At 64.7% G+C, this 21,744-nt stretch overlaps 1 protein-coding gene across 1 annotated transcript; it reads left to right on the top strand.

Annotated features, from left to right (window-relative positions):
- The first annotated feature begins 1,973 nt into the window (after positions 1-1,973).
- On the top strand, positions 1,974-20,127 carry MUC6 (mucin 6, oligomeric mucus/gel-forming). The gene is made up of 34 exons (XM_037039252.1): positions 1,974-2,001; positions 2,241-2,481; positions 2,570-2,696; positions 3,005-3,095; positions 3,167-3,276; positions 3,405-3,612; positions 3,745-3,867; positions 4,181-4,301; positions 4,467-4,605; positions 4,743-4,847; positions 4,996-5,068; positions 5,142-5,279; positions 5,510-5,671; positions 5,756-5,850; positions 5,954-6,086; positions 6,216-6,465; positions 6,561-6,613; positions 6,703-6,812; positions 7,231-7,382; positions 7,522-7,663; positions 7,770-7,880; positions 8,210-8,395; positions 8,469-8,708; positions 8,809-8,965; positions 9,125-9,268; positions 9,577-9,639; positions 10,088-10,132; positions 10,565-10,750; positions 10,839-10,857; positions 11,362-11,511; positions 17,181-17,241; positions 17,351-17,597; positions 19,568-19,670; positions 19,910-20,127. The coding sequence occupies exons 1-34, from the start codon at positions 1,974-1,976 to the stop codon at positions 20,085-20,087; spliced, it is 4,491 nt and encodes a 1,496-aa protein (XP_036895147.1). The 3' UTR covers positions 20,088-20,127.
- The last annotated feature ends 1,617 nt before the right edge of the window (positions 20,128-21,744 follow it).

Genomic DNA, 21,744 nt, shown 5'->3' with positions numbered 1-21,744 from the left:
GCCCTAGGGGAAGGCCCTCCTCAGTGACCGCTGGCACCAGCTCTGCGTCTTCTCTACCTGCCGGCGAGTCCAGGTGGCTGAGCTCGAGGGGACTCACTCCTCCTCTCTCCTTAGTCCTTGGCCTGCTGTCCCCTCCCTGGTGGCCCCATGTCCCCACCAGGGGTGGCTGGGTGCACTGAGGACCCCAGCCTGACCGAGGCTACCTCCCTGACCTGAGCCCAGAACAGGGCAAAGAGGGGGGTGCACTGGAGCCAGCGGCGGGAGAGGCGGGCTCTGTCGGAATCTCAGCACCACCTTTGCTGGCCTGGGACAGAGCGGGGAGGGAAGGAGGGGCCCTGCCCTCTGGGACCAGAGGCATGAGGTGTGACGCCTGGGTCTTGGAGGGGCCTGAGGTGGTGGGGCCAGGAAGGCGGCCCCTGCCAGGCCAGGCTTGAGCCAGAACAGGCAGGGGCTGCAGGGCTGCCAAGCGTGTAGAAGGAACAGTGAGTGATCTGGCCCCCTCAGGGCTGGTCTGGGACCTGGGGGCTGACGTGCCAGCCGCCCTGCAGTTCCAGGGCGGCCCGGCCAGGGGTCAGTGGTTCAAGAGTGGTGGGGAGCACAGCCAGGTTCCTGCGCATCTTCAGGAGCCCCCACTGCTGAGGTGTGGGGTGGGGGTCGTAGTTCAGAGCTGGAGGCCACTGGCCCAGGTGGGGCCACAGCAGAGAGAAGGGTGGGAGATGGGACAGGGCTCCAGGAGGCAGCACCATGAGATGCGGAGCCAGCAGAGGGGCCACTTCAGGTGAGGCCTGGGGACTGAGACGCTGGGCCACAGACGTGAGCAGAGACCAGCCCTGCCTGATACCCTGTGGGGAGGACAGCCCGGCCAGGGGTCACCACCCCATTGGGAAGGTGGGTCCTGCCGCCACAGCCACCGTGACCCACGTCACCTGGGCATTTCTCTGGCAATGGTCACCACAGCCCCAGGATTCTCTGGGAGGCTAACAGGCAGGGGAAGAGGAGCAGCTCAGAGGGAGCCCCGGCAGACTGCGCTGGGAACACAGGGAGCAGCCAGAGAGAGGGTCCCCCCGGCACAGAGCTCCTCTGCCGCTGTTCTGCTCCCCACCTGCCAACAGACCACTGAGACCCTCTGAGCTCAGGGCTCCCCCTCACCTCCCCACAGCCACCCCCAGGGAGACCCAAGCAGGAGCCCAGCCACCCCAGACACACATGAGCCTGTCCAGTCAGCTGAGCCGACAGCCCCTCTACCCCACAGCTGCATCTGTCCCGCACTTGGGGTCCCCCATCAACCTGGGGGGCCTGGCATGCCCAGGAGCGCAGGAGAGAGGGGAGCCCGTTGGGCCAACGCAGGGGCCCGGGGCCCTAGGGCACCAGAGGTGGCGAGCATCACATCAGCACCTATCAGCCCTGACCCCCATGCTCCCAGCCAACCGGCTGCCGTCTCCAAGGGCTCGGTTAGGGTGTGTGTGAACCTCTCACCTTCCTTGGGGGCTCTCGGGAGCAGGGACCTCGTCCCCTGTGTCTCCTGTACCCAGAGGGTGACAGGCACACAACCAGGGCCCACTCCACGTGGATCTGGTAAGTGACTGAGTGGATGAGCAAGTGAACAGAGGAGGGGCTGTACAGGAAAAGTTGGAGGTGTGGGGAGTGCAGGGCTGGGCTCAGGCCTGGGGCCGGCACGTGGTCCCCACCCACCCTGGGCCTGTTCATAGCTCAGTTCTGAGCACCAGGGCAGAGGTGGCTGGTCCCAGCACTGACCATGAGCCCTGTCCATGCAGGTCTGGACCACACGTCCTTTGCCCACCCAGGCCTCCAGGGGCTGAAGGACTCATCACAAACAGGTGAAGGCCACGGCCCTGCCCCAGGGTGGCCAGAATCCAGGTTTTCCACGAGGGGCATCAGTCACAGGAGAGCCTTGGCCAGCTGTTCAACTGGGGGGCAGGCCTGTGCTACCAGGTGGTGGCGGGGGGGGGGGCATGGGGCAGGGGCTGGGCTACAACATGTGTCCTCCAGCATTGGTGACAGGGAGACCCCCCACCTGGGGCCGCAGGGGGCAGACCCCAACTCTGGGCGTGGGGTAAGGCCGCATTCCCCTGCCCTGGGAGGGTCTGGGGTGGACGGAACTTGTCTCTGAGCTGAGCATGGGGTCCCCAGGGGCCCAGCTCTTGCAAACAGGCTGCCCAGAACCACCCGTGACAGCTGGGGGGGCACAGATTTCCACAACACCCCCCCTCTCTCCATAGCTCCAGGCAGGGGCTGGTGCTCCACATGGGGGGCTGGCCACTTCTCCACCTTCGATGGCCATGTGTATGACTTCAAGGGGACCTGCAACTACGTCTTCGCGGCTATCTGTGAGGACACCTCGCCCACCTTCAGTGTCCAGCTGCGGCGAGAACCTGGTGGCAACATCTCCCGGGTCATTGTGGAGCTGGGGTCCTCTGCGGTCACTGTGCAGCAGGAGGGCATCTCCGTCAGAGACGTGGGGTAGGAGGCATGGCCAGGCATCTGGGGGCTGATGGAGGACGTGGCCAGGGGACCGAGGGGGCCGCCACTGACCACTGTCACCCCACAGAGCCGTCAGCCTGCCCTACACCAGCAACGGGCTGCAGATCACCCCCTTTGGCCAGAGTGTTCGGCTGGTAGCCAAGCAGCTGGAGCTGGAGCTGGTGGTGGTGTGGGGCCCAGGCACCCACCTCATGGTGAGGACGTGGCTGGGGTGGGGGCGGCTGCCCCTGGGGACAGGTGCCTGGTAGGCAGAACTTGGGGTGGGGGCCCCGCCCCGCCCTCCAGCTCCTGCAATGTGTGCTGACTCCAGCCAGGAGCCTGGGTGGGCCTGGGCTTGGCCGGCAGCTCAGCTTCCTCTCAAAGATGAGGACCATCCAAGGAGAAAAGGAGTCCCCAGGGAGGGGCAGGGAGGGCAGCCACAATCCACATGCAGAGGGGGTCCTGGAGCCTTGGCAGCCCCCGCCACCCCCTCACACCCGGCGGTGCCGCCCCGCCACCCCAGGTGCTGGTGGAGGACAAGCACAGGGGCAGGATGTGCGGGCTCTGCGGGAACTTCGACGGCAGGAGGACCAACGAGTTTCTGAGTGAAGACGGTAGGTGTGGGCAGGCCCAGGCCCCTGTGTGGCCGGCCCCGCGGTGCTGACCTGGACCACCCCCACCACAGGCAAGCTCCTGGAGCCCCACAAGTATGTGGCCCTGCAGAGGCTGGATGACCCCAACGAGATCTGCACCCACGAGGCCGTCCCCAGCCCCCAGGTCCTACGGGCAGAGCATGTGCGTGAGATGGTCAGGCTACCCGGGGCTGAGTGCCCTTCAGCCACGGGGGCCAGCCGCAGACTTCCAGGGCAAACACTGGGTGTGGGGTGCGACCTTCCCCCTTGACCTAGTGGCTCTCTGCCCAGGCCCGGACCTGCGCCCAGCTGCTGACCCTGGTGGCCCCCAAGTGCAACGTGCCTACGAAGCCCTTCCTGAAGAGCTGCCAGGCAGACCTGGCCGCTTGTGCCCAGCCAGACCAGCAGAGCTGCGGCTGTGCCACGCTGTCCGAGTACTCACGCCAGTGCAGCCTGGCCAGCCAGCCCGTCAGCCGCTGGCGGAGCCCCAGCCTCTGCTGTGAGTCCCGAGGGAGGTGGGGGAGGGCAGGACCCCAAATGCCACCTCCTCCATGAGGCAGGAGGCCCACTGGAGGGGCTGGGCAGGGCCATGGGGTGCCCGCCTTCTCACCAGGGCCCCACGTACCTGCAGCCCTGGGCCCATGCCCAGCCAACCAGGTGTACCAGGAGTGTGGCGAGGCCTGTGTCAAGACCTGCTCCAACCCACAGCACAGCTGTGCCAGCTTCTGCACCTTCGGCTGCTTCTGCCCAGAGGGTGAGGTGCTGCTCCCCAAGAGGCCCCTCAACAGGGGCCCCGAACAGGGCCCTGCCTGGCACACTGGAACCAGAAACCCCCTGCCACCCCCAAAGTGTGCCTATGGCCACCGGTACACATCCACGGGACAGTGAGCTCGTGTCCACTGCAGGGTCCAAGAGGTGGCTGGGAGGTGGGCTCTGAGCCAGACCAGAGGCAGGACCTGTGCTCAGGTGGGCGTGAAGACGGATGTGGAGATGAGGGCCTCCTGAGGCACGGGTCGGGGAGGGGGGGGGGTGTCTGCCACACAGCCTCAGGAAGCCCCTTTCCGCAGGTACGGTTCTGGATGACATTTCAAAAAACCTTACCTGCGTGCCAGTTGCCCAGTGCCCCTGCACGCTCGGTGGGGTGGCCTACGCCCCCGGGGAAGTCACTTCAGATGCCTGCCGCACCTGGTGAGTGCAGCAGCCTGTGAGGGCCCAAGGACAGGAGGGGATGTGGGGGGCCTGGGTGTCAAGGCGGCAGCAGAGGCAGCCAGCTCTGCTGGCCCAGAGCACCCTTGGGTGCCACCTGGCCCTGCAGCCCTGCCCACCACTCTGGGTGGCCCTCCCCACCCACAGCCAGTGCACCATGGGACGCTGGAAATGCGAGGAGCGGCCCTGCCCCCAGAGCTGTGCCCTGGAAGGCGGCTCCTTTGTGACCACGTTCGACGCCAGGCCCTACCGCTTCCATGGGACGTGCACCTACGTCCTCCTCCAGGTGGGGCGGGCCTGCCACGGGGACTCCCCCAGGGGTCCTGCCCAAAGGGGTCACCCCGGGGTGGGGGTCTCACAAGGGGTTCCACCAGGGGGTTCACCAGGAGCCCTGGCCCTCCGTGCTCACTGCCCTCCCCCCAGAGCCCGCAGCTCCCCGACGGGGGCTCCCTCATGGCTGTGTACGACAAGTCTGGGTCCTCGCACTCGGAGACCTCCCTGGCCGCACTCATCTACATGTCCAGCCAGGTGAGGCCACTGCCTGCGGCTGCTGCGCCCACCTTGGTCCCCAGGCAGCTGTGTGCCCCCACCCTCGTCCCCCACCTGCTGCCCCCCACATGGCCCGTAGGTCCCCACACTCCTGGTGCCCCAGTGACTGGGCCCACCCTCCCTCTAGGACAAAATCGTGATTTCCCAAGACGCGGTGATCACCAACAATGGAGACACCAAGTGGCTACCATACAAGACTGGTGAGTGGGCAGCCCCTACACGGCCTTGGGGAGGGCCCCGGAGAAGGCCACCCGCTGAGCCCTCTCCCCGCAGGCAACATCACGGTATTCAGGCAGACGTCCACCCACCTCCAGATGGCCACCACCTTCGGGCTGGAGCTTGTGGTCCAGCTGCAGCCCGTGTTCCAGGCGTACATCACAGTTGGGCCCCAGTTCAGAGGCCAGACCAGAGGTGAGTCCCTCCTGTGCTGGCCCAGGACCAGCCTGGAGGCCACGGCCCGACTGGCTCGACCGCGCCAGAAGCAAAGGGGCCTCAGAATCTCACATGGACCCAGCAAGTCCAACTCCTCACAGCAGCCAGCCCTCCTGAGGGGGCTGGCCTCTTGCCCAGGGTGTGGTCAGTGGGAGGCAGGGCAGGGCAGGTACGGAGGCTGGCCCACCCTCACAGCCCGGCCTGCTCAGGGCTCTGCGGCAACTTCAATGGGGACACGACAGACGACCTTACGAGCAGCATGGGAGTCGCTGAGGGCACTGCCTCACTCTTCGTGGACTCCTGGCGGGCTGGGAACTGCCCCGCTGCCCTGGAGCGCGAGACCGACCCCTGCGCCATGAGCCAGCTCAACAGTGAGTGCCCAGGCCCAGAGGCTGCGGGGCAGGCAGGGGACCCGGGCCAGGCGAGCAGGAGACCCACTGGGCTTGTCCCCACAGAGTTGTGCGCAGAGACCCACTGCGCAGTGCTGGTGAGCAAGGGGACAGTGTTCGAGAAGTGCCATGGCGTGGTGAACCCCAAGCCCTTCTACAAGGTGGGCAGGGCGTGTGGGCAGCCGGGAGGGCTGCAGTGGGGGGGAGGCCTCAGGGACTCTGGGCAGCAGAAGGGCAGGTGCCCACGCTCCTGTCTGCCTGCAGAGGTGTGTATACCAGGCCTGCAACTACGAGGAGACCTTCCCACACATCTGTGCTGCGCTGGGGGACTACGCCCACACGTGTGCCTCTCGGGGTGTCCTGCTCTGGGGCTGGAGAAGTAGCGTGGAGAACTGCAGTGCGTGAGGCCACATGGCATGGACAGCAGGGGCTCTGGGGTCATGCAGAGGGCGGGGTCACCATGAGGGCCCAGGGCCTGAGCCCTGTGGACCATCCTCTGGGGACCTAACAGCCAGGTTTCCCGCAGCCATCCCCTGCACGGGCAACCAGACATTCAGCTATGACAGCCGGGCCTGCAGCCGTACATGCCTCTCGTTGTCCAACCGCGCAACTGAGTGCCACCCCAGCGCCACTCCCGTGGAGGGCTGCAACTGCCCAGAGGGCACCTACCTCAACCACAAAGCTGAGTGTGTGCGCAAGGCCCAGTGTCCCTGCCTCCTGGACGACCGCAAGCTTGTCCTGGCCGGCCAGTCCACTGTGGTCAATGGCGTCATCTGGTGTGTGAGGCATCCTGGATGGCTGGCCCCCCCCCGCCCCACCCTGCCTGCCGTCCCCGTCCCAGGGCCACCCGCTCACATGGCCTCTCTTTCAGCTACTGCATAAACGGGAAGCTGAGCTGCCCCAGGCAGCCACAGATGCTCCTGGGTACGTAGCTTGGCTGAGGCAGCTGACCTGGACCATGAGGAGCCCTGGGCCCCACTGAGCGTACCTCACCCGGCTCCTCTTCCCTGCAGCTGCCTGTTTGGCCCCCAAGACGTTCCAATCCTGCAGCCAGTCCTCAGAGAGCAAGTTTGGGGCAGCCTGCGCCCCTACCTGCCAGATGCTGGCCACTGGCACCCCCTGTGTAAGCCTGGGGCAAGCGAGGGGCAGGGCACTCCCCATGGGGGACCTGCGCTGGCCATTCCTGTGGTCGCCAACACAGAGCCTCTCTCTGGGCCATGAGAAGAAGTCCAGAACCTCAGGGGAGGGCCGGGCTGCCCCTCCATCCCTGCCCTACATGATAAATGTGGCCAGTGGGGTGGGAGGCAGCTCAAGGGCTCCCTGAGGACTGAAGCCCCCCAACTTGGGAAGGGAGAGGAGTCCAACAGCCCAGCCATGAGACCCAGACATGCCAGAACCTTCCCTAAGGGAGGAGTGGCTTTGCTAATAGAAAAGCTGGAGCAGAGTGGATGCAGTGAGCCTGGAAGGAATGCAGGGGGGCGGTCTCTGAACGGCCCACAGGCGGGCCCCCCACCAAGGACTGCCACCCCACCTCCCTGTAGGTGCCCACCAAGTGTGAGCCTGGCTGCGTCTGCACTGAGGGACTCTATGAGAATGCCAGCGGGCAGTGTGTGCCCCCCGAGGAGTGCCCATGCGAGTTTGCAGGGGCTTCATACCCCCGAGGCGCTGAGCTCCACACTGACTGTAAGACCTGGTAAGCCAAGCTGCACTGTAGGAACCCCAGTGGCCCAGGGCTGTCCTCGGGGTCCTGTGGGGTGGGCAGGGTCAGCATCCTGTGGGGGTGCACGTGGCCCGGGCTGCTCAGAACCCCAGAGCACCTGCTCCTTCCTTAGCACCTGCTCGAGGGGCAAGTGGACATGCCAGGACAGCGTCCACTGCTCGTCCACCTGCACCCTCTATGGCGAGGGCCACGTGGTCACCTTCGACGGACAGCGCTTCGTGTTTGAGGGCAACTGCGAATACATCCTGGCCACGGTGAGGCCACAGGGGCAGGGCGGCCACGGGGGCAGGCCACAAGGTGGCCCTGGGGGTGCCACACGGAGCTCGTGGCTGGCTCCTCCTCAGTGCTCCCTCCCCACAGGACGGCTGCGGCACCAACAACTCCCGGCCCACCTTCAAGATCCTGACGGAGAATGTGGTGTGCGGGAAGTCGGGCGTCACCTGCTCCCGAGCCATCAGAGTCTCCCTGGGGGTGAGCAGGCGGGGCAGACGTCCCCACAGGGCAGCCTCTGTGCCACTGGCCACTCGCAACAGGCAGTAGCATCTCCCCAAGCTGAACAACCATGAGGGGTTGGAAGTAGGGAGTCCTCCCAGAAGTTCGAGTCAGCCCTCAGTGCGGTGTCCATGATGTTCTGGAACCTCCTGCCCACAGCAAGCTCCAGAAGGCATGCACTGGCCCACATGTGTCCTTAATGGACACGTCCACCCTGCCTGAGAGAACACGGGCAGGGAGACAAAGCTGGTGGCATTCAGTAGCCCAGGCCTGGGGGCAGGCAGCCAGTGACGCCCCTGCCCCTCCAGGGCCTGTCCATTGTGCTGGCAGACAGAAACTACACGGTCAGCGGGGCTGAGCCCCTTGTACACTTCCGGATCAAGGCTGGCTCCCTGCACCTGCAGCTAGACATCACCATCAGCAGCAGCTACAACCTGACCCTTATCTGGAACAAGCACATGACCATCTCCATCAAGATCTCCCGTGCCACTCAGGTACAGCACGGCCCTGCCCAGGCCGTGGAGGCAGGGGCTGTGCCCACGCACCAGCTGACCCTGGCCCCCACAGGACACCCTGTGCGGCCTGTGCGGCAACTACAATGGGAACATGAAGGACGACTTTGAGACGCGCAGCCAGTACGTGGCATCCAGCGAGCTGGAGTTCGTGAACTCATGGAAGGAGAGCCCGCTCTGTGGGGACACCAGCTTTGTGCTGGAGCCCTGCAGCTTGAACACCTTCCGCCGCGCCTGGGCCATGAAGAAGTGCAGCATCATCAACAGCCAGACCTTCACCGCCTGCCACAGCCAGGTGGGCCACGCACTGTGGGGCCGGGCTCCCGCCACACAACAGCTGGGCCTCGGGCCCCCAGGGCGGGAGGGCAGCGGCCACTGAAGGCTGGCCCCCACAGGTGTACCACCTGCCCTACTATGAGGCCTGCGTGCGCGATGCCTGTGGCTGTGACACCACTGGGGACTGTGAGTGCCTGTGCGACGCCGTGGCCGCCTACGCCAAGGCCTGCCTGGACAAGGGCGTTTGTGTGGACTGGAGGACCCCAGACTTCTGCCGTGAGTGCCCCACCCCACCCCCGATGGGGGGGCCCCACCGGTGGCTCCCCTCCTGTGTGGGTGGCAGGCTGAGCCCCGGCAGAGGGACCTCGTGGGGGACCAAGAGCCTCCAGGCTCCAGCACGGGCTCAGGGCCCCTCCTGGGCATCTGTCTTCTCAGCCATCTACTGCGACTTCTACAACACGCACGAGCGGGTGGGTGCAGACAAGTTCCAGTACACCCAGAAGGCCAACTGCACGTGGCACTACCAGCCGTGCCTCTGCCCCCAGCACCTGCAGAGCTTCCCAGATGCCAACATCGAAGGTACAGGGCACAGAGAAGGAAAGGCTGGCCCAGGGGACTGACGGCTTCCCAAGCCAGGTGGAAAGGGGCAGGAAGGCCCAGGCATGACAGGTGGAGGAGGGGAAGCCTGGGTCCCGGAGGCTGCAACAGGTGGGATGGGGGGCGGGGTGAGACACCCAGTGCAGGGTGGCTTGGGATGGGGGGAGCAAGGGGCAACTACCCTGCAGCTCAGGGGAGAGGCCCGGGCAGCCTCGACAGAGAGGGCGGGAACCAAGGCCCGAGGAGGAGCGGCCTCCAACTCCACCCCTGTGCTCTTGGCACCGCCCCAGGCTGCTACAACTGCTCCCAGGACGCGTACTTCGACCATGACTCGGGGACCTGCAGGCCGTGTGGTAAGCGCCGTCAGAGGGCCCGCACCCACCAGACCTGCACACACCTCCGGTCCGCTCTCTAGCAGCCCCTCCCCAGGCTGCGCCCTGCAGCGCTGAGACCCCCGCACCCCAGAGAGCAGACACAGGGAAAACAAACGCCCCCCCCATGCACTGAGTCCCCATGCCCAGCCCCCCGCTGCTGGGTACAGAGCAGGAGCCACCTGAGGAGTCCAAGACTGTGGCCTGGAGAGCTGCCGTGAAGTAAGCGCTGGACAGCGTCCCGCTGCCAAGCCAACACTACGGTCAGGGGATGGTGCTGAGAAGGGGCGAAGATGGGGGGGAAAGGACACAGGAGCAGGGGCTGCCTCTGTCTCTGAGGAGCCCCCGACCCAGGCCCTGGGGGCAATCGGAGGGCCGGGCTGGGCGAGCAGCAGGAGGGAAACAGCGCTGACCACCTGCCCTCTTGCAGGGCTGCTGCCCACCACGCCGCCAACGCTGCCACTACCCACCACAGGTAACTAACTGCACTCACACTAGCCTCCTCGGGCGCTTCCCTCACACCCATTGGCTGAGCCTGCCTCCATCCCCGAGCCCCTGGCTGGCGTGTGGGGCAGGGCTGCAGTGCACCTGGGCTGACCTGGGCTGCCCCCCACTGTAGGAACAAGGGTGCCGACCAGGAAAGCAGAGGGGAGGGTCGAGTAAAGCTTAGCTCCTGGTCAACCAACAGGCACCCCGCTGTGACCCCACTGCAGGGCCACTGTCACAGCAAAGCCACCAGGACCTCACAGTGCCTCAGAGGGGCACAGGCTCAACACTGTGCCTTCTGCCCCGCCTGCCTGAGGCGGGGGGGGGGGGGGTGGGTACTGCATGTCTCAGAGGCTCAGCAAGCAAGCCAGGGGCTCCTCAAAAGGCTATTGCACAGTGACGGCCCGTCTGCCCTCCACAGAAGCCAAGCCCACCACAGCCACCCCCAGAACCACTGGCGTCTTCAGCTCCACTGCACCCTCAGCCAGCTCGTCCCTCACACCTGAGACCCCCATGACAGGCTTTACACCCACAGCCCCAGCACCCTCCTCCACCCAGGCACAGACAGCCCTGACAACCCAGACAGGACGCACTGTCTCTGCTGGAGGTAAGGCCGCAGGGAGGGGGCAGGATGTGTGCAGGATCACAGATGCGCTCCAGGGGGGCGTGGGAGGGGGTGCCCCACTTCCCCACAGAGAATGTGCTCAAGCACAGGTGTGCCTGGAGGATAAGCTAGTCACAGAACATGGCCCTCCCCTGCTGACACTGTCCCTAAGTGTCTGGGGTGTGCTGAGTGCAGGGAGCAAATGCCAGCCCTCCATGAAGCCATCCCACCCTACAAAGTAGCAGCCCTGTCCAGCTGCCCAGGGACCACGAGGGGACGAGATGTGGTTCCTGCAAGGGCAGGTGAAGAAAGAGCCAGTGACCCAATGAGCCATGGCCACTGAAATGTCCCTGAGGCCACCAAGTCCAGGCCAGCTGAGAGGTGACATGAGGGTAAGCTAGAGGAAGACATGTGCCCCTTTCAAGGGGGTCAAGTCCACCCTCCTGGCCAGGGCCTCGTGGCACAGGCAGGGCAAGGACCTTCAACTCAGCAGGAAAAGGGGGCAAAAGCAGACGGTGCAGAGATGTTCTGAGCCCTGCTCTCTGCAGAATCACCTCCAACCACCTCGGCCGTCACCACGCAAGCCACGTCACCTCTGGCGCCCACCACCACAGTGAAAGGACGGACCGAGACACAGGCCACAACACAGCCCATAAGACCACCGCGCAGCACAGCTACAGGATCCACAGCTCGGTCCACAGTACGCACCACAGCGGCAAGGCCAAGCCCAACAACACCACAAACAGCCACGGGGCCACCTGGAAGTAAGGACACCCCACCCTGGTGTCCTCACTGAGGGGGCACAGCACAGGTGCCCTGACACCCAGCCTATCCTAGGCGGGGCTACATACCAAAGCCTGGCCTCGGACCAGCAGTCAGGGACACCCCCAGCCCAAAAGAGGGGGACAGCCTATTGGGCCCCGAGCCTGAGCCCACCTGCTACTAACCACATTCACCATCATTTTCCTGGCCACAGCACCCACAGGACCATCCACCACGGCCATGCCACCAGGTGAGGACGTGCGGACACCAGGGGCGCCCACACCCCCAGGGACCACAAGCTTCCAGAGTCTGGTTCTGAAATGCAGGCCTCAGGTCTGCCAGCTGGGGCAGGTGTCCAAAACACTAAAGACCCAGGGGAGACACGAGGGACGACCAAAGCCCATCACAAAATGCTCAGCAGGGCAAAAGGCGGGTGCCCTGTAGCATCTGGGGAGAGCCCAGCTGCAACCAACGCCCAGGGGAGGGGCCAACGAAAACAGAGCCATTGGGAAAGGAAGGCGTCATGCCGGGAGCCTCCCCACCTGAGTCAGAGGGAAAAGTCAGCAGTGAGGGGCAGCCAGGACAGGACACTGAGCTTGATAGAAACACAGAACAAAAAATTAACATTCGCATACTATTCCCACAGAGCACACAACAAATGAGCACCCCACTGGATCAACAGGCCACGAGACGGGCCCTACGGACCCACCGAGACCATGGGAGACAACACCAGGCCAGAGTCCAGAGCCCACCACAGACCACCATCTCCCACTTACACCCACGCACAGCTCTCCACACACTTCATTCACCTCTCCATCCGCCCACTCCGGTTCTGAGGCAACCACCGCCCACTCCACAGCGCCCCCCACGGGAACCTCATTCAGAACCACCAGCTCCTTGCCAACCGCATCTCAGTCCAGGACCACTCAATCCACCCAGGTCCCTAACTCAGCCACCTGGTCCGTCACTCCTACTTCTCACACAGGTACCACCCCCACCCAGCCACACACCCACTCTCCTTACCCATCCACTGGGGCCCCCACGGGCACCGCTCTGCCATCCACCCACGCCCCCGTCTCAGACACAGTGCTGTCACCCTCCACTCCAACAGGCGCAGCCACTGCCACGAAAACCACCCAGGCCCCTCACTCTCTCAGCACACTCAAAACCTCCACCTCCCTCCCACCACACCCTTCAGCGCCTGTCCACTCGGGGACCACCTCCACGCCACACACCACAATGCCACGCACCCCAACCCACAGCGCAACTGGAACCCCCGCCACGCACTCGGCCACGGCCAGCTCTCCACACACTCCATTCACCTCTCCATCCGCCCACTCCGGTTCTGCGGCAACCACCGCCCACTCCACAGCGCCCCCCACGGGAACCTCATTCAGAACCACCAGCTCCTTGCCAACCGCATCTCAGTCCAGGACCACTCAATCCACCCAGGTCCCTAACTCAGCCACCTGGTCCGTCACTCCTACTTCTCACACAGGTACCACCCCCACCCAGCCACACACCCACTCTCCTTACCCATCCACTGGGGCCCCCACGGGCACCGCTCTGCCATCCACCCACGCCCCCGTCTCAGACACAGTGCTGTCACCCTCCACTCCAACAGGCGCAGCCACTGCCACGAAAACCACCCAGGCCCCTCACTCTCTCAGCACACTCAAAACCTCCACCTCCCTCCCACCACACCCTTCAGCGCCTGTCCACTCGGGGACCACCTCCACGCCACACACCACAATGCCACGCACCCCAACCCACAGCGCAACTGGAACCCCCGCCACGCACTCGGCCACGGCCAGCTCTCCACACACTCCATTCACCTCTCCATCCGCCCACTCCGGTTCTGCGGCAACCACCGCCCACTCCACAGCGCCCCCCACGGGAACCTCATTCAGAACCACCAGCTCCTTGCCAACCGCATCTCAGTCCAGGACCACTCAATCCACCCAGGTCCCTAACTCAGCCACCTGGTCCGTCACTCCTACTTCTCACACAGGTACCACCCCCACCCAGCCACACACCCACTCTCCTTACCCATCCACTGGGGCCCCCACGGGCACCGCTCTGCCATCCACCCACGCCCCCGTCTCAGACACAGTGCTGTCACCCTCCACTCCAACAGGCGCAGCCACTGCCACGAAAACCACCCAGGCCCCTCACTCTCTCAGCACACTCAAAACCTCCACCTCCCTCCCACCACACCCTTCAGCGCCTGTCCACTCGGGGACCACCTCCACGCCACACACCACAATGCCACGCACCCCAACCCACAGCGCAACTGGAACCCCCGCCACGCACTCGGCCACGGCCAGCTCTCCACACACTCCATTCACCTCTCCATCCGCCCACTCCGGTTCTGCGGCAACCACCGCCCACTCCACAGCGCCCCCCACGGGAACCTCATTCAGAACCACCAGCTCCTTGCCAACCGCATCTCAGTCCAGGACCACTCAATCCACCCAGGTCCCTAACTCAGCCACCTGGTCCGTCACTCCTACTTCTCACACAGGTACCACCCCCACCCAGCCACACACCCACTCTCCTTACCCATCCACTGGGGCCCCCACGGGCACCGCTCTGCCATCCACCCACGCCCCCGTCTCAGACACAGTGCTGTCACCCTCCACTCCAACAGGCGCAGCCACTGCCACGAAAACCACCCAGGCCCCTCACTCTCTCAGCACACTCAAAACCTCCACCTCCCTCCCACCACACCCTTCAGCGCCTGTCCACTCGGGGACCACCTCCACGCCACACACCACAATGCCACGCACCCCAACCCACAGCGCAACTGGAACCCCCGCCACGCACTCGGCCACGGCCAGCTCTCCACACACTCCATTCACCTCTCCATCCGCCCACTCCGGTTCTGCGGCAACCACCGCCCACTCCACAGCGCCCCCCACGGGAACCTCATTCAGAACCACCAGCTCCTTGCCAACCGCATCTCAGTCCAGGACCACTCAATCCACCCAGGTCCCTAACTCAGCCACCTGGTCCGTCACTCCTACTTCTCACACAGGTACCACCCCCACCCAGCCACACACCCACTCTCCTTACCCATCCACTGGGGCCCCCACGGGCACCGCTCTGCCATCCACCCACGCCCCCGTCTCAGACACAGTGCTGTCACCCTCCACTCCAACAGGCGCAGCCACTGCCACGAAAACCACCCAGGCCCCTCACTCTCTCAGCACACTCAAAACCTCCACCTCCCTCCCACCACACCCTTCAGCGCCTGTCCACTCGGGGACCACCTCCACGCCACACACCACAATGCCACGCACCCCAACCCACAGCGCAACTGGAACCCCCGCCACGCACTCGGCCACGGCCAGCTCTCCACACACTCCATTCACCTCTCCATCCGCCCACTCCGGTTCTGCGGCAACCACCGCCCACTCCACAGCGCCCCCCACGGGAACCTCATTCAGAACCACCAGCTCCTTGCCAACCGCATCTCAGTCCAGGACCACTCAATCCACCCAGGTCCCTAACTCAGCCACCTGGTCCGTCACTCCTACTTCTCACACAGGTACCACCCCCACCCAGCCACACACCCACTCTCCTTACCCATCCACTGGGGCCCCCACGGGCACCGCTCTGCCATCCACCCACGCCCCCGTCTCAGACACAGTGCTGTCACCCTCCACTCCAACAGGCGCAGCCACTGCCACGAAAACCACCCAGGCCCCTCACTCTCTCAGCACACTCAAAACCTCCACCTCCCTCCCACCACACCCTTCAGCGCCTGTCCACTCGGGGACCACCTCCACGCCACACACCACAATGCCACGCACCCCAACCCACAGCGCAACTGGAACCCCCGCCACGCACTCGGCCACGGCCAGCTCTCCACACACTCCATTCACCTCTCCATCCGCCCACTCCGGTTCTGCGGCAACCACCGCCCACTCCACAGCGCCCCCCACGGGAACCTCATTCAGAACCACCAGCTCCTTGCCAACCGCATCTCAGTCCAGGACCACTCAATCCACCCAGGTCCCTAACTCAGCCACCTGGTCCGTCACTCCTACTTCTCACACAGGTACCACCCCCACCCAGCCACACACCCACTCTCCTTACCCATCCACTGGGGCCCCCACGGGCACCGCTCTGCCATCCACCCACGCCCCCGTCTCAGACACAGTGCTGTCACCCTCCACTCCAACAGGCGCAGCCACTGCCACGAAAACCACCCAGGCCCCTCACTCTCTCAGCACACTCAAAACCTCCACCTCCCTCCCACCACACCCTTCAGCGCCTGTCCACTCGGGGACCACCTCCACGCCACACACCACAATGCCACGCACCCCAACCCACAGCGCAACTGGAACCCCCGCCACGCACTCGGCCACGGCCAGCTCTCCACACACTCCATTCACCTCTCCATCCGCCCACTCCGGTTCTGCGGCAACCACCGCCCACTCCACAGCGCCCCCCACGGGAACCTCATTCAGAACCACCAGCTCCTTGCCAACCGCATCTCAGTCCAGGACCACTCAATCCACCCAGGTCCCTAACTCAGCCACCTGGTCCGTCACTCCTACTTCTCACACAGGTACCACCCCCACCCAGCCACACACCCACTCTCCTTACCCATCCACTGGGGCCCCCACGGGCACCGCTCTGCCATCCACCCACGCCCCCGTCTCAGACACAGTGCTGTCACCCTCCACTCCAACAGGCGCAGCCACTGCCACGAAAACCACCCAGGCCCCTCACTCTCTCAGCACACTCAAAACCTCCACCTCCCTCCCACCACACCCTTCAGCGCCTGTCCACTCGGGGACCACCTCCACGCCACACACCACAATGCCACGCACCCCAACCCACAGCGCAACTGGAACCCCCGCCACGCACTCGGCCACGGCCAGCTCTCCACACACTCCATTCACCTCTCCATCCGCCCACTCCGGTTCTGCGGCAACCACCGCCCACTCCACAGCGCCCCCCACGGGAACCTCATTCAGAACCACCAGCTCCTTGCCAACCGCATCTCAGTCCAGGACCACTCAATCCACCCAGGTCCCTAACTCAGCCACCTGGTCCGTCACTCCTACTTCTCACACAGGTACCACCCCCACCCAGCCACACACCCATTCTCCTTACCCATCCACTGGGGCCCCCACCGGCACCGCTCTGCCATCTACCCATGCCCCTGTCTCAGTCTCAGACACAGTGCCGTCACCCTCCACTCCACCAGGGGCAGTGAGCACCGCGGGAACCACCCAGGCCAATTATCCTGTCAGCACTGTCCCAACCTCCACCTCCTTCGTCAGCCCCTCTCTAACTCAGCCCCCTGGCTCCAGCCTCCGCCCTCCTGCATCTCATCCTGCTTCCCTAACCTCCAGCCAAAGCCCTGGGAGTACTTCCCCAGCCACATCTCAGCTCCCACTCCACTCCACCCCTTCTCCCAGCCATTCTGCCCCCTCTGCCCCAGCCACAAGTAGGCCTCCGTCCCCGTCTCCTTCTGAAGGGTCCTCCCACACATCCGCTTCTAGTAAACAGCCTTCCCCCGCTTCCCCATTTACAGCAGCAGCCTCCACCTCCCAGCCACCCACCACCTTGACACCAGGCATCCTCTCTTCCTCCTCCTCTGGACTCCCTATCATCTCAAATACTGCCCCTCATTCCACACCCTCTTTCCCTCCAGCTGTGTCCACTGCTCACACATCTTCGCTCTTGACTCCACTCACCTCTACATTAGACCCTTGGTCAGCGTCTCCCACCCCCTCGCACATCCACGCCTCTAGCACCACAGCCGTTCCGTCCACAGACCGCACCACCACCAGCACACCAGCCTCCTCCACCCTGTCCTCCCAGTCCACCACCTCCCGGTCCACTTCTCTCACCACCCGAGTGCCCGTGACCAGCCTCGTGCCATCCACTGTGGGGGTGACTACCATCCCCAGTTCCCCAGCCACGAACCTCACCACCAGGCATCCCAGCACCACAAGACTGCTGACCACTGCCTTCCTGAGCAGCTCCATCACTGCGCACGGCAGCGCCACCTCCCCCACTTCAGGCTCTTCCGTGTCTTCCCTCGGCCCGTCTGCACCCAGCTACTCCAGTAAGTGAACTCTCCACCCACTGCCTGGTGACACTGTGCACTCCTTCCTCCCCGCCTAACCTCTCCACTCGGCAGCACCTGGGTCAGTCCCACACAGTCCCCGCTTTTTCCTGTCTCCACACACTGCCTGATGACCACGGGGATGCCGCTGCCTCCCTGCCTGTCCCCCAGGCCGTGGTACAGCACGCCCAGCACCCTGCTGCTGTCGTGGCAGGCGCGTCCCCCTCCCTGCCCCTGAAGCCTGCCTTTCTCCTGGGGAAAGCCTGGCAGCACAGGGTGCTGAGCACAGACTTGGCTGGAGAGCCAGCTTCGCCCCTGACCAGCTACAGGCTCTGGGCATGTTACCACAGGTGTCAGCTCTGGTGTCCTCAGCTGTCCCCTGATGCTGTCTGGGTCACATCTCCCGTACCTGGCTTCCCCACACCTCTGCTGTCTCCCATCCTCTGCCACATGTCGGCCTCGTCCTTGGGAGCTGTTCTCAACCTTCGTGGGTGGGCCCCAGCTCCTCTCCCCCTGCTCCCCAGACCCCACTCCAGCAAACTCTGGTCTGGCTGGCGAGGTACCTGGCTTCCTCCAGTAGGTCCCCTTTCCCACCTCTACTCCTGGACTTGCTCTCTCATGTCCCAGCCACCATGTCCCCTGCTGCAACCCTGACCCCCCTTTAAGGGGACCCCCTCCCTCGGCAGCCCCCACGAGAGCTCAGAGGGAGGGGCTGGCAGGGATTCGGGTTGAAACGAGTCCCACCTCCCCAGGCTACAGAAAGGAGGGCAAAGACTGGCTGGCTGTGCCTCGTCCCTGGGGACAGCTGGCGGCCGAGCTGGGGGGCACACAGTGCCTGTCCCACTGTCGGTCTTGCCCCAGTTCAGCCCTGCAGCCAGCTGCAGCTTCTACTCTGCTCCCCCCCACCCCCGCCCAAGACCTGCCTGAGCTGCCCTGTCCTCCAGCAATGCCGCTCGCCCCCGTTTGGGCGTTCCTTCCACAGCAGTCATTGCCTGGACTGGGCTCCCCTCGCAAGCCCCAGGCAGGACTGTTCACAGTGGCACGGTTCTCCTGGAGGACAAAGACTAGGTTTAAGTTGTCCATGGGGAGGAGACCCCAGGAAGTGGGGTGAGGGAGCCAGAGAGAGAGATCAGGAGGGAAGAGCAGCCAGGGCATCGGGAACCCATGGGCACACACCCAGAGTCCTCCCCTGCCAGGTCTGTCTCTACCAGCGGAGAACAAAGCAGGCAGGGGTGAGGCCTGGGCAGAGAAGGCCTGGGCAGAGAAGGGTGGCCACCCTGTCTTTGCTCAAGACGCTCCTTTAGCTTTTTATTTAGTCCCACAGCGGCATTTCCCATGGCAACGCTGCTCTCCTGGCTGCCACCGCGCCCGAGGTAGTGCACCAACTCTGTCCCTGGGGTGGATGCAGGCCAGAGCTCACAGATCTACACAGGGACCAAGGACCCCGCAGGGAGTGCCCCTCTGGGGACACTGACATCCTCCCCACATCCCTCCCACAGGTTCTGTGCCAGACAGGACAGAGCCACGTCAGCCCACGGGTAGGTATCACCTGGCAGGGGAGGTAGCTGGGGAGGCTGGGGACGAGTGGGGGAATCTGTCCCATCCTGTGAGAAAGCCCTTGCCCTTGGGGGTACCAGCTGGCTTTGTCCCAGCTGCAAGGTCTGAGGTCGGTGGGGCTCAGACAAGGGGAGGTGGCCAGGGTGGGGCCCAGCAGAGTGCTGCCAGGCCCCCAGGGTCGTCCCCTCTCAGGAGCTGTGCAGTTGGTGTCCTGTGTCCTCCCGGCCCCACTGGGCCAGCACTGCTCCCCACCAGCCCAGAATGCACTTGGGGGACCTGGGGCCCAAAACTCACCGAGTACACTAGCCCTTCCCTTGAGGGTCCAAAGCAGGGTCCCCGAGGCTGCACCTGCCCTGTGACCATGTCCTGGGGCTGGCACCTCATGACCTGTCCCCTCCCCCACCCCCCGTCAGAGGTCTGCAGTGTTAGGGCGCGTGAGGAGGAGATCACTTACCAGGGGTGCACAGCCAACGTGACTGTGACCCACTGCGAGGGCGTCTGCGCCTCCTCCACCCGGTAAGCTCAGGGCCCGGGCTGCCTGTCCACTCTTGGGCTCCGAACGTGGAACTCACGTTGCCCAGTAGAGGTTCCCAGTGTCACTCGGTGGCTAAGCCTGACAGCCAGGAAGGTCGGGAACAGAGGCCACACCCTGAGGACCCCGCCTGGGTCTGCTCTTCTCCCAAGTGGCTGGGGAGGAGTGGGGCCACCCAAGGCCGTGGCCCTGACCCACCCTCCCTGCGACGGATCCTTTCCAGCTTCAACACGAGCACCCACCAAGTGAGCACCCAGTGCAGCTGCTGCTACCCCCTCAGCTCCTACGAGAAACAGCTGGTGCTGCCCTGCCCAGACCCTGCGGCCCCAGGGCGGCCACTGGTGCTCTCGCTGCAGGTGTTTAGATACTGCGTGTGTGGCCCCAGGCGCTGCGGGAACTAGGCCGCGGCCCTCTGGGTGAGAGGACGGAGCACCACTCGCAGCCCCCAGCCCGGCTCTTGCTGCACCCAGCAGCCCCTCTGCAAGCATGGCCTTGAAAGCCCGGGGCACGCCTAACACAGGCACCTGCAGGAAGGAGCTGCTGGGCAGGGGTCCTGCAGAGCCCGGCCCAGCCCAACAGGCTGCAATGAACTGCTGGCCTCCTGCCCCACAAGAGCCTCCCAGGCCACGGCCTCCCACCGTCCACACAGCCTCCCAGCCTCGGAAGGCAGCGGCCCAGCCCTGCTGAAAGAAGACACTGACCCAAAGAAGGCTGCTTCAAAGGGTGTCCAGAAGGAAAGGGGCACCCAAGCACGGACAGGCGGGGAAGCAGCAGCAAGCAGAAGAGCTGAGCAGCTGGGGAAAGGAAAGGAGGGCAAGAGGAGGGTGGATGCAAGTACCTGCCAACAGGCATGCCTGTGCCCCAACAGAGCTCACCCTGGGGAGGGTACCATGGCCACCCTGCTTGACAGACAAGCCCCCGTGGACACATGGTAAATAAACTGGCACTGGCCAACGCACAGACACTGCCTAGAACTCTGCTTGTCGTCTCCATGCCCCAGCGTCCGTGACCCCTGAGCCATGCCTGCCCCACAAGAGCCTCCCCACCCCAGTGGGCCCTCTCACCTTCTCAGCCCACCGCCAGGGGCCCTCCCAGCTCAGTGAACTGGAAGCCCTCCGCCCTGTGGGATGCAGCTCCAGGCTGTGGCTGGGCTCACCCCTCCCCAGTGAGCTCTGCGGGCTCACTCCCCAGGGGGGAAACCCCAGTCCCCCAGGTCACTCAGACCCACGGCCCCCGAGAGGCCAACTACCCAACATGCACTGTGAGGCGGAGGGCAAGGCTGGGCCCACACAATGAACCAACATGCAGAGCAAAAGGCACGATCTCTCTCTCCCCTACGCCTCCGCTTACCCATGGCCCAGACAGCCAAGCTCTGGCGGACAGCCCGTCCAGGGCAGGCGCCTGTGTCATTGGGGTCCCAGGCCAGTGCAGCCTATAGGACGAGGCTCCAGGCTGCACACAGGGTGCTTTCCCTCAAGGCGACCTGCACATCCCTGTCACTGTCCCTCCCCTCCGTTACAACCCACACGCCCCTGTCACCATCCTGGCACAGATTTTTCCTCGGCAAGGAACACACTTTGTGATGGTCTGCACCTGCAACGGCACTCCAACCAGGGCCCAGTGCCAGGGAAGGCGCTGACTGATGCCGGTCTGAGCCCCCGCCCCGCAGGCGGACCCCACGGCAGCCGTGGAGCCCCATGCAGTGCCCAGCAGATTGAACAAAAGCACAGAGCATCACTCCTGACGCTCAGCTCCACCAGCGACATTCTCTGCAAACCCAGTGCCACTGTCCACTGTGTCTAGCCAAGGGCTCCAAGGACAGGCAGGCGCTGGCTCCACAGGTCAGCATGGATCACAGAGCAGCCCTGTGAGAGCCTCACAGACAATGGGTGTGGAGCCTGGGGTGGGCATCTGCAGCGTGGCAGGGGCCCTAGCACCCCAACGGCCTCCTGAATCGGCCTCCTGAATCGGCCTCCCCAGGACCCGCCCTGCAGCACAGGCCTCACAGGGGTCTGCGGCACAGCTCCCGGGAGCCCGGGGCCTGCTGGGAAACTGGGG

Source organism: Sturnira hondurensis, unplaced genomic scaffold (genome assembly GCF_014824575.4).
Source record: "Sturnira hondurensis isolate 20B ecotype Veracruz unplaced genomic scaffold, ASM1482457v3 Scaffold0025325, whole genome shotgun sequence".
NCBI lineage: Eukaryota > Metazoa > Chordata > Mammalia > Chiroptera > Phyllostomidae > Sturnira > Sturnira hondurensis.
The sequence above is the reverse complement of the archived record's forward strand: the minus strand, read 5'-3'. Positions and strand labels throughout refer to the sequence as shown.

Coding starts and splice junctions, on each gene's coding strand:
- MUC6 (XM_037039252.1), top strand. CDS start 1,974: ATGGGGCAGGGGCTGGGCTACAACATGT. Junction 3,277..3,404: donor AGGTCCTACGGGCAGAGCAT/GTGCGTGAGATG, acceptor CTCTCTGCCCAG/GCCCGGACCTGCGCCCAGCT. Junction 7,383..7,521: donor CACACTGACTGTAAGACCTG/GTAAGCCAAGCT, acceptor CTCCTTCCTTAG/CACCTGCTCGAGGGGCAAGT.